The sequence below is a fragment of the Trichosurus vulpecula genome, chromosome 1 (assembly GCF_011100635.1).
Source record: "Trichosurus vulpecula isolate mTriVul1 chromosome 1, mTriVul1.pri, whole genome shotgun sequence".
Lineage (NCBI taxonomy): Eukaryota > Metazoa > Chordata > Mammalia > Diprotodontia > Phalangeridae > Trichosurus > Trichosurus vulpecula.
In genome coordinates this window covers 276,849,118-276,860,943 of record NC_050573.1, presented here as the reverse complement: position 1 = coordinate 276,860,943, position 11,826 = coordinate 276,849,118, and the positions used below count along the sequence as shown (strand labels likewise).

General features: G+C 40.3%; 1 protein-coding gene across 1 annotated transcript in view; it reads right to left on the bottom strand.

Moving 5' to 3' along the window:
• Positions 1–21: 21 nt before the first annotated feature.
• Positions 22–11,826, bottom strand: part of CLVS1 (clavesin 1) — a 191,741-nt gene continuing 179,936 nt past the window's right edge. Inside the window, exon 7 of the mRNA XM_036744062.1 lies at positions 22–294. Coding sequence (XP_036599957.1) covers positions 207–294 — 88 coding nt within the window. The 3' untranslated portion in view covers positions 22–206. The remainder of the gene's footprint in view (positions 295–11,826) is intronic.

The following is an 11,826-nucleotide window of genomic DNA, read 5'->3' as shown; positions in this document are numbered from 1 at the left end:
GTATCTTTCACTGAAAAAGAAATCCCTCCGGTCTTTGCTTAACTTTGGCTGCTCAGACAGATGGCTGGTGCCGATAGTTATTGTCAGCAGAAGTGGAGGACCTTTTGTGAAACAAGATGTGTGCCTGTGGGGATCAGTTAAGCATGTGCTTCATAGGTGGCTGATGCCACTGAAGGCTGCTGAGATGTATTTTGGTGACTTCAAATTCAGTCCAGAGCCAGGAGTGGTTGGGTGTTCTCATTCTCTTCCTTTTCCTCATGTTTCAGTGTCCCAGCTTCCACGACAGACTGAGACCTGTACAGATTTAAGGGGAGGTTGAGGAGGAGGGAAAAATAGAAAAAAAAATTGCTTATCAATTCCTGACTAACAAAAAAATCCTACTGACAAGTGGGAACAATTATGCAACTTTTCTGGGCAATCATATTCTACATTATCTATCGTTTGCTCTACATAATATGTTTTTTATGTTTTGGTCTGGACCCGTGAGGTCTTCAGTGTGGAGAATTTGCTGATGTGGAAACTCCCTTGATTAGCAATTGTCTGTAATTGATAGTGTGTGAGAGTTGCCTGGGACACTGAAAGTGACTTACTTGCCCATGGTTACACAGTCAGTAGATGTCAGAGGCAAATCTTGAACCCAGGTTTTCCAGATCCCAGGGCCATCCCTCTATCTGCCAAAGCTGACTTTATCTCATAGAGTCTATAACCTATACAAACACACACTAATCATTTCAGTGTCTGGCATGGGCAATGACCTGAGATTCTCTTAAGACTGTCCAGCTTTTCACATAAGTCTGATGATGAATTGTGTATCTGAGGCCTGGAACTAAGTTTATGCAGGATAATCACCCACTGGTTGGCCATCAAGGAAATTTTTTTATTGACATCACAACAAATGAATAGAAAATGCTTCACTGGGCAGCTTCAGGAATGGAGTCTAGACACTAGTTTGGACAGGGAACTCAGTCTGTCTAACTCTCAGTGTCCTCACTTTGAAAAAGGAATGGTAGACTTGACAGCACCCTGTCTAGCATTTATTAAGCACCTACTATGTGCTGTTCACTGTGCTAAGGGCTTTACAAATCTGAGCTCATTTGATCCTCACGACAACCCTTTGAAATAGGTATTTTATACATATACATAGATATAGATATAGTTATTCCCATTTTACAGGTGAAAAAATTGATGCAAATAGAGGTTAAGTGATGTACCAAGATCACACAGCTAAGTATTCTGAGTTCCAGATTGACCTGGGATTTTCCTAATTCCAGGTCCAGTGCTCTATCCACTGTACCATTTACCTACCTCTAAAATTCATTAACTCAGCATTTTGAGTTGTACAAATTTAAGCATTTAAATTAAAAATATATATTTTCCAGAGCTAGGCAGACCATTTCATTCTCCAGATAATAATTTCTAACTTCTGGTTTATCTTCTCTTGGAGTAATGCTCATTTCCTCCTCAGTGTTTGTAATAAAGATTTGAATTGAAATGGTTTTTCAGCTTTAAATGCTACATACCAAAACTTCATCCGCCATAAGCACTGAATAAGTGCTTACCGACTAAAAATAGTTCCTTCGAGTCTTCAAGGAAATGGTGGCTTTGGAATGACTCAAGTGGGCAAAATTCACCATTTAAAATTATGCACATAAACAGCCTTGGATTCCACTGAAATGATGCGTCTACGACAAACCCCAATCCATTTCAAAGAGTCAGTGTGGACTCTCCCTAAAGCCACACTCCAACTGAGATGGAACTGCTGTAAACTTTTAAAATAAAGTGGACTTATTAACAAAAACAATAATAATAGCCCATGTTCATATAGTCCTTTGAAGTTGACAAAGTACTTAAAACAAACCCTCCTCTCTCCAACACTTCCCCCTCCCCCTTATGCAGCACACACACACACCCATAGGCAGTACCCGTACTATTCCCATCTTACTTACAGGTGAGGAAACTAAGGTTGACAAAGAGACAAAGTGCCTTGCTCAAAGTGTTATGGCTAGTGAATAGCAGCATCAGAACTCAAAGTAAAAGACTTCTGACTCCACCACACTATATTATCCACCAGAGGGTGCCAGGTATTTTTTTTTCTCTTGGTCACATATAAATTTAGGATCTTCAGATTTGAAGCTGGAAGAGGCAATCCAATCCAAGGTCATTTTGCAGATGAGGGTAAAACATGAGGTCCAGTCTTTGCCATTTACTCTCAGTGTTACTGGCCTGTGTTTCCTCATCTACAAAGGGGAAGTGTGGGATTAGATGACTTAGAAGGTCTCTTTCAGTTCTATATCTATGTTCCTATGATCTTATGAAAGTTTTTCCAAGTTCATAGAGGTCAGACAGTAAGGGATAGAATCAAGGATTCAAACCTAGGTCCTCCGACTTAAAATCCAGGGGTCTTCTGAAATTAGTATGCTACTGCCCATGTTTAATTTTTTTTTCCCAGTTGAAGTAGGAAAGAGGGAGACATGGAGTGAAGTAGGTAAGGTAGAACAGAAAGACTAAAAATTGGAAACTATTTCCAACAATAACATTTGTTGACACGTCATGGCAAACTTCTATGAAATGAAAAAAAAAAATAGTCTTTACCTAGGCCCCCTCCCTTGAGATTTTTGAACAACCTGCATAACTAGATTAACTTACCATCACCTTTAGTTTCTACAACATAAATAATTACCAAAATAGAGGGTTTCCACTACCCAATATTTCCAGAGAAATTAAAATGTACTTCCTCTGTTTTCATGGAGAATTTGTGTCTGTTCATGACACGGTAAATGATGGAACACTGAAGAGATGCTTACATTATTCCCACAGCTTTCCCTGCTATTCATCTGGCAATCACTGCAGGAAATCTCCGAGATCTCAGATGGTGCAAGTCCAAATAAGAAACAGGCAGACCAGATTGATTTACAATGGAAGATTCCAAAGCAATAACCTGAAACAACCTAGCATTACACACAAGGCATCCTAGTGATGAAAAGATGTCATGTCTCTACAATGGCTTTACAAAAACCATCCCAGAATGACAACTGATCTTTATTAAGTGCCTACTATGTGCACAGCTGTTGTTTATCCTTCATTCTCGAAGAGGACCATGACATCAGGGAGGTGATGCCGTGACATGCAAGTGAGTTGGATTTGAGTGAGGCAGGGCTGTGCAAAGTCACCAGCGCTTTCTCTTCCGGAGCCATCTGGGTCCAGTGGGGAGATACAGAAAAGGATGACTCAAGATGACCCAGGATGCAATGGGAGACCTTGGCCTTTTTAAACTACAGCCCTTAACAGGTCTCACTGCTAAGCACTAATGATAAAAAAACAAAAACCAAAGAGAGTCCCTTATGTTCTACTGAGGTATAAGCCACCTGAGAAAAGCTGATAAGCACATCAGCATCAGTCATTCAACCAGTCACAGACAAAATGAGAAGGTTGGATTAGAAAGCCCCAAAGGCAACTTCTAGCTCTAAATCTGTCATCTTGTCATCCAGAGTTGACAGAGTTAACAAAATGAGTCTATGCACTCATCCAGGCTACCGAGAAAAAAGCCTGGGTCAAAGGGATTGGGAAAGGAGGAAATAAGTCTATATTAGGCATTTGCTATGTGCCAGTCGCTGTGCTAAAATCTTTACAAATATTATCTCATTTAATCCTCATCAACCCTGGGAGATAGGTGCTCTTTCTATCCCTGTTTTCTAGTTAAGGAAACCGGCAAATAGGATAAGACGTGCCCGGGGTTACACAGCCGGAGTGTCTGAGGCAGGATTTGAACTGACTCCAGGCACAGAGCTCCTTGCTCTACCTAGTGTCTCCTAAGAAAAGGAGAGATACCTCATAGCAGGAAAGGAGGAAAGCTGTCAGAAACAACTATGGGTTTTTTTTGGTTTGTTTTTGTTTTTATTAGTGCAGATAACCTAAAAAGAGGAATTACCATCTATTTTTCCTAGGTACCCTAAGGACCAGGCATCCTTAACCAAGTTTCCAACTAACTCGCAGATAAGACCTTCTTCCTGCATTGGTTCTCTCATTAGAATGGGAGTTCCCTGAGAGCAGAGACTCTTGCTTTTCTGTTTGTGTCACTAGTGCTTTGTATGTCACATGTGTTAAGGAAAGGAAAGGAAGGAAAAGGCCATTTTTACCTGGCTATACCTTTTTCAAATAGCCATTATGGGCAGCACAGTCTCTCCCGCCATGGAACCATGACATTCACTCTGTCATCAAGGGAGAAAGGGAAATCGAAGGGCGGAGTGGCCTGTGGAGCTGGTGCTGCAGGGCAGTGAATCTAATAAAGGAAGTCATTTCCCTCCAGGGAGCAAAATGGAAACTATAATACCCCTGAAGTAGGAAAACATGCTGGGCCATAGCTACAGTTGAATCACTGGGGCTTTGCTGTCCGGCACCAACATCCAGGGGGCATGCTCCCCCACATACACACACCAGTACAAATGTGCCATCCTTATATCTCAAATAAATTGTATGATTCAGTCATCGCAACTCTACTATCTCCCCTATGCCAACCCAAGGAACCTGTTGCCACAGCAAACCTCTTCCAGGGTCCAGGAGAATAAACTTCTTTGAGAAGTGGACTGCCCCTTCAGCCATGATTGAACTACCTCTTGCCCTCCTGCATCACCCCACCTTCCTCTGTTACCACCTTTGTTCATTGTACTGCATTGACAATGATGGTTAGGTAGTAAACCCAAGAGTCCTTGGAACAGCTGCACTCCAAATTGTTAGCCCTGCTTTGAGAGAAATGATTATTTTTCCTCTTGTATTAAAACCCAATTATTAAATTAGATCAAGATTTTCCCTTCCTATTTCCTCATTCAGAAACCAGCCCCTGTACGGTTATTTAACTAGTCTCTGAAGGATATTGCTCATAGATGAAATTGCCCAAATCCTCTGGGTGCATGCTTTTCCATCTTGGGTGGGATCCCATCCAGCTAGAAGACCTTACAAACAGATTGCAGTCTAGGCAAGTTCTTGCTCTTAGGATATAAGCCCTGTCTTTGAAAACTTCCATTAGATTTTATGGTGACTCAGCTTATAAAGGTGAAAACCAGCCAGAGTGGTCTAGGTAGAGATGGATTCTTTTGTCCAAATTGCTGGAAGTGGCTGAGTCTCATGATCAACTCATGTTTTCAGCAGGAGGAGCTGAAGACTTTTTGCCCACTTCCTCATTAATATGTCCACCCCCTTGATTATTTACCAATCAGAGTTGATTTCTACCCTCAGGGACACCCCTTTCCAAAGACTTTTAAGCATTTGATGTTCTGGGGTGGTGGGATCTTCAGTTACGAGACTGATCTCAACTTATTAATTATTTGCTAGCCACAATTAATAAACTGATTATTAATTACCCCCAAAACTATATCTCTCGGACTTTTCATTCTTCTCAGCTTCCAGCCCAGCCTTGTCAGCCATCATACTGTGAAGCAATCCTTGTAAAGGTGTGACCTGGAAACTTTCTCTTTGGGTGCTACAGCCCTTGTCTTCTCTATGGCCCTAGCTACTAAAGACCGGGAAAAGAAAGTTCTCACAACCACAGTCAAATGGTTGATACTGTCAAATGGTTCACTGTCAGAAACAGCTATGTTTTTCTTTTTTGGTTTGTTTTTGTTTTTATTAGTGGAGATAACCTAAAAAAGAGGAATCACCATCTATTTTGCCTATGTCCCCTAAGGACCAGACATCCTTAACCAAGCTTCCATCTAATTTGCAGATAAAACCTTCTTTCTTTGTTGTTTCCCCCATTAGAATATGAGTTCCCTGGAAGCAGAGACTGGCTTGCTTTTCTCTTTGTGTCCCTAATGCTTTGTATGTCACATGTGCTAAATAATTGTTTCATTCATTCACTTACTCACTCATTCATTTATCTAACATAGCCCAGCTCCAGGTAAGGGTTCCTTATATAAGGCATTGGTGGCAAGGTTGACATTCCTCCTATGGGGGCAGAGACACACCAAGAAGCAGGACGCCAGGGTCCAGGCACAACAGCATGTATCATGGAGACCAATGGAGTCCAGAGGTTGTTGATCCTTTTGGTTTCTTAGACCCCCTTGACAGTCTGGTGAAGCCTATGGATCCCTCCACAGAAGGATGTATAAATGTTTAAGATTCCAATGGAAATAGTTATGCTAAAACAGCAAAATAAATATTTTTTAAAAGTTCATGAACCCCAGTCAAGTCCCATCCTTTCCTATTATATGATTAAACAGAACAGCTGTATTTAGTCACTCCCCACAATTCTCATTAGGAGCAGGGTCTAATGAAGGTAACTTATAAAGGGGAACCAAAGCCATCACGTTACTCCCAGAAATTCTTTGGGCCACAATTATGATTTCATTGATCCTGGGAACTCTTGGTATAGATATTCTCTTCACTGATGCATACCAGCAACTGTTCTGTAATGTTTATGCTCTTACAGAATTTCCTGGGACACAGATTGAGTGACAGGTCCATGGTCACACAGCTAGTATATATCAGAAGTAGTATTTGAACCCACATCTTCCTGAATGTAAAGCCAGTCTGCTGTACATCATACTTCAGCAAATTAGGATGTTGATGCAGAACCCCTGCACTGATAATAATCTGAAGTTTCCATCTGTCTTTAGCTGTGCATTATAACTCCCTGGGGCTGTCTTCTATCGGGTTTAGAGCCCAGAGCTCATCTTATGTATTAGCAGGAACCTCTCTACCTCTTTGTCTAGGTTGTAGGAGCAAGCTGATACATGATCCAGCTTTCTCAGATCCCAGAGGGTTGTAGCCTTCCATGTGATATAGGAATAGTCTCTGCTAAGTACAGTCTGCTTAGAAAGAGTCAAGCTAAGGCCTGCCCAGAAGTCACCCCACAGGTGAGCCAGGAAAGCCGCCTCTAATACAGTCTTTCCCCTTCACCTCATACTGTCACTTTTTACAAAAAGCTCAAGTCTGGCACAAGATTACTCTCCACCAAGAAACTTCCCTTCAGATTGTTGCTTTTCCATTGTTTTTCAGTGGTGTCTGACTCTTCGTGGGGTTTTTTTTTTGAAAATAAAAAGTAGTGGAATGGTTTGCCATTTTGTTCTCCAGTTCATTTACAGATTGAGGAAAGTGAGACAAGCAGGGTTAACTGTCTTGCCCAAGGTCAGACAGCTAGTAAGTATCTAAGGCCAGATTTGAACTGAGGAAGATGTCTTCCTGACTCCACTCTATTCCACTATATCCACTGTGCCACTTAGCTGCCCCAATGGGTTAGGTAACTCTAATAAAAACAAAGCTCACCCTAGCCTCAAAGATTGCTTGATTTTAGCTGGGGGATGAACTCTACTTGTTTTTTAAAAGTGTTGTTTTTTATTTCTCAACAGCAGAGATGTAACATTGGCATACTCTCATTTGGATTTTGATGACAAGTAGGATAAGACCTGAACCACCTCACATCTAAGGAGTGACTTGGGTGGGCTGCCTACAATTAGATTGCAAAGATCCTGCCATTGTGCTGACTTAATGTTAAGGGGCTGATGTTACTTAAGCCCTTACCCAGGGACTGAAATTAAAATTCAGTGGGAGAAAAAAAGAGCTGTCCTTTATTGAACCAGCGTGAATGCTCTGCACATGGATGCCAGTGATCCCTTCTCTAACCCATACAAGTAATTGGGGAAGAGGAGGGAGGAGTATTCAATTTTCATTCCATCTTCAAGTTCTTCAGTTATTTAACTTCTTGCTAATGTTTATCTTTATGTTACTATTAACCTGCCTCAGAGGAATCATAGGATCATAGATTTCAACTTACATGGGACTTCAATGGCCACCAAGTCCCACTCCTCATTTTAGAGATGAGGAAACTGAGGGCAGATCAAATGACTTGTGCAGGATCATACAGCTACTAAGATCCCAGATCAGGATTTGAACCCAGGTCTGACAGATGTGACATCCAGCGCCCTATCCATTCCATCTTAAAGAATCACAGAACTGCAAGGAAGGAAGGAATATCAGGGCCCTCATCCTCAAGCCTCATTCAAATCATGAATCTCTTCTATAAAATCCACAAATGGTCCTTCAGCCCCTGCTTAAAGACTCCTAGAGCTAGTTGCTCACTATTGTCAGAAGCAGTTCATTCCATTTGGGGACAGCTCTAATTTTTAGGAAATTTTTCATTATATCAAGCCCTATTCAGCACCATCTTAGCATTCATTGCCACTACAGTGCTCATTTTACACATCTGGGAACAATAACGAATAACCAAACACATAGAAATGATTAATGAAGGCATTTATCTGCTTTAATAAGCTAGCAAGGTTTTTCACATCAAAACGAACAAATTAAAAACCATCTTTCTCTATGTTAATGAAAAAATCAGCCGATGATGTTTTGAATAGAGCATAGAAAGAAACCATCCCAATGACTGGGCATTGAAAAGGAAATAATTTGCCATTTTATTAAAGATAAATAAAAAGTGAACTTCTGAGAAAGAACCCAGGCATTCACATGCCTACACCTGTTCTTTTTCTGTAGCTTCATTCTAACTCATTCATTAACAGAACGAATGCTGGTAGATTGCAAGCTCCTTGAAAGCAAGGACTGTCTTTTGTCTTTCTGTTACCAGCACTGAACCTGGCACATAGTAGATGCTTAATGAATGTTTACTGACTGATAGAAATCATGATTTTGAGATTTGGCTCTGACATTACTGAGCAAGTCACTTAACTTCTCTTATCCTCAGTTTCCTTATCCATAAAATGGGGATAATATTTTCAGTACTAATCATGATAGAATGTAGCTTTTTGAAGAGACTGTTTAATTTTTGTATTTATACCCCTAGCACCTAGAGCACATATATCATTCCCTTAATACTTACTTGTCGACTAACCAATTGATAGTAGACTGTGAGGAAAGCAGAGTGAAAAACTTTGAAGTACTATATACATAGGAACTATTAAAAACGCAGCAAATATTAAGTGAGGGCATACTATACCCAAAGCACTGTGTGTGGGGTAGGGGGCATAGGGATGGAGAAGAAGGAGGGTGAAATGACAAAGTCCCAGTGCTCAAAGGGCTTACATTCTAATAGATTTAAGACTTTACATAATTTAACATTTAGAACTTTTGCAATATCTTCAAGAGAAATGGTGTCATCCATTATATTTATTACGTCTCTTAGAAATACTGTCTACAGGATAAAACACAAACTCCTTATCCTGGCATTCCTTTTATGCCCTCTGTTTTCAACCAAAATACTAGCCACTCCATGAGCCCATCCAGCCTTCTGTTATTTTGGGGCATTTTGCTCTAGTCCCCTGTGACTAAAATGGACTTTTTCTATATCTCTACTGTGAGTAAACTGAGCTGCCTGAATGGGGACCCAGCTAGTTGGGTAACTCAGCTCATCCTTTGCCTCTTCCTCTCCCTCTCCATCCAGAAGCCACACATTTAACTTGGGCTTCACTGGCTAGATTCCTTCCTTCCTTCCTTCCTTGGGCCCTCCTGCCTTAGAGTGAATGTCAATGGTAACTGTTTCTCTTTGGAACAGCAACCCTGACGGTCTTCCCCTTCCAGCTTGATTTTTTCTTCTTTTTTTAATTAAAGGAGCCATTCCTTGACTCACTTCTTAAAGAGGCCTATTCACTGAATGGGTGTTATTTCACTCAAAGTGAGAACCTGAAAAGGCCTTAGCCTAAAAGGGCCAGGGTCTCCCATTGCATCCTGGGCCATCTCCAGTGGTCCTGGTGGACCCAGATGGCTGTGGAGGAGAAAGTGAGGCTGGTGACCTTGCACTTTGACCTCCCTCACTCAAATCAAAGTCAACTGCAAGTCATCTCATCATTTCCCTGTTGCCATGGTCCTCTTCGAGAATGAAGGACAAACACAAAATGACTGATAAAAATCCTTCTCTTCTTTTAAGGTCCATCTCAAACATTACTTTGTCCATTAAGCCACCCCTCTTCCACTCTTCAGGAAGCTCCCCTCACTCCTCTAATGTTTCCCATCATTCCTATGCATCTGTCATAATCTAACTTATATTGAACATTTTGGGTACGTTTCATCTCTCCCTGCTCTTTGAGGGGAGGATCTTAATTAATTTTTCTCTTTTGTTTTCCCAGTACCTTGCATAATGCTCTTCATATAGCAAGTACTTAATAACTGTTTATTGAATTGAATGAAAGGGAAATAGAATGAAAGGGAATTGATGAAAAGCAAACGCATACTGTCCTTTCCTTTAAGGATGATTGTGTTACCGCCTGCATTTATCTTCATAGTCCTCAAGATTACATGACCCTAGAGCCCCATTTTCAATCACCATTAATCCAAAAAGCCAAATGATTTCTATGTTCTGTAGATTTCAGTATAATAGAATATTCTAATGGAGAAATGAGTGATCTTAAAGTAGCATGCATAGAAAAAAACCACTCTGGTTTCCAGAATAATGGTCTATCACCACTAGTGCTGGCAAGTACAAAGAGCTAGGGAGACATTTCATAAATTTAGGTTTTTCTAACTAGCTGTGTGACCCTAGGCAAGTGAACCCTGATTGCCTTAGTTTCCTCAACTGTAAAATGAGCTAGAGAAGGAAATGACAAACCACTCCAGTATCTTTGCGAAGAAAGCCCCAAATGGGGTAACAAAGAGTTGGACATGACTGAAAAACGACTGAATAACAAAAACAATAATTTGGAATTTGAAATTACTCAGGTGGGAGATTCAATTACATTTATAATGTCCAAAGATGAGAAGATACCACCATTTCATGGTATATTTGGTCATTTCATGTTAACAGTACTCACTGATGAGCATTTATATAAAAAAAAACCCACAAATGATAATTATAGCTAATGTACCAGAATTGTGTGCAGAGGTGGAGCAGGTAGAGAAATTCCTGCTAAAAACATGCTAAGACCCTCCAAATTAAATCAACGTGTACATCGATGACTGCTGACTTAACTGCAAAGATGAACATGGAAAGACAATGAAAATATGTCAGAAAGCATAGTTCAAGAGAAGGAAATAAGAGAGCTCAAAAGACTGGAAGCTACAAAAAAGATGAACATCCCTATGTCCTGAATAGCTTCTTTAAGAAAAAGACAAGAGGCACCAGATATGATAAGCACCAAATAATATCTTTAAGATGAAATTGATTGCATCTGAACAGCTGAAAAATAACTAGTTACCGATGTGAGTCATTTCTGAATCAATTAATAAAAAAATTGACTTATTTAAAAAGAGGTCAAATTTAATACCACATTAGAAGAATAAAAATTAGAAGACATGGTACATATTTGCGGCAGCTCCAGTATGACCTATTTAAATAATAAGTTGATGAGGAAATAAAAGACAATGACACAGACTATTACTCTTTCCTAAGGAACTTTAATAGATGCAAATTGAAAACCACAAGAAGTTACTTGGGAACCTCAATTCTGCCTTGGACAACAAGTATTACTTTTATTTTCTCTTCAGTTCATATTTTGCTTGTCCTCTCAGCCAAGCAAAATGGCCTTTGAGCTGGAGAAGACAGAATAAAAGTGACTACCAGGGACCTGATGCCCAAGATAAATAAGATAATAAGATAGATCTAGTTATCCCTGATGAATTCAAGTTACTTGACCCAGCTAAACTACGTCTCAGACATTGAAGGAAATGGGCAATGTGATAGATGAGCCACAGGCAGTGATATTTCAGGATTCTATAGAAAAGATTCCGTAGGGCCAGGAGATACGCTGTAAGAGTGAAGGAAGTCAAATATCCTGATTTAAAAAAAAAAGGTGGAAGGGAGAAAAGGAAATCTGCCAACTACAGCCCGATGAGCTTGTTTCCAATTCCTGGCTAAATTCTGGAACCTATTACTAAAGTACT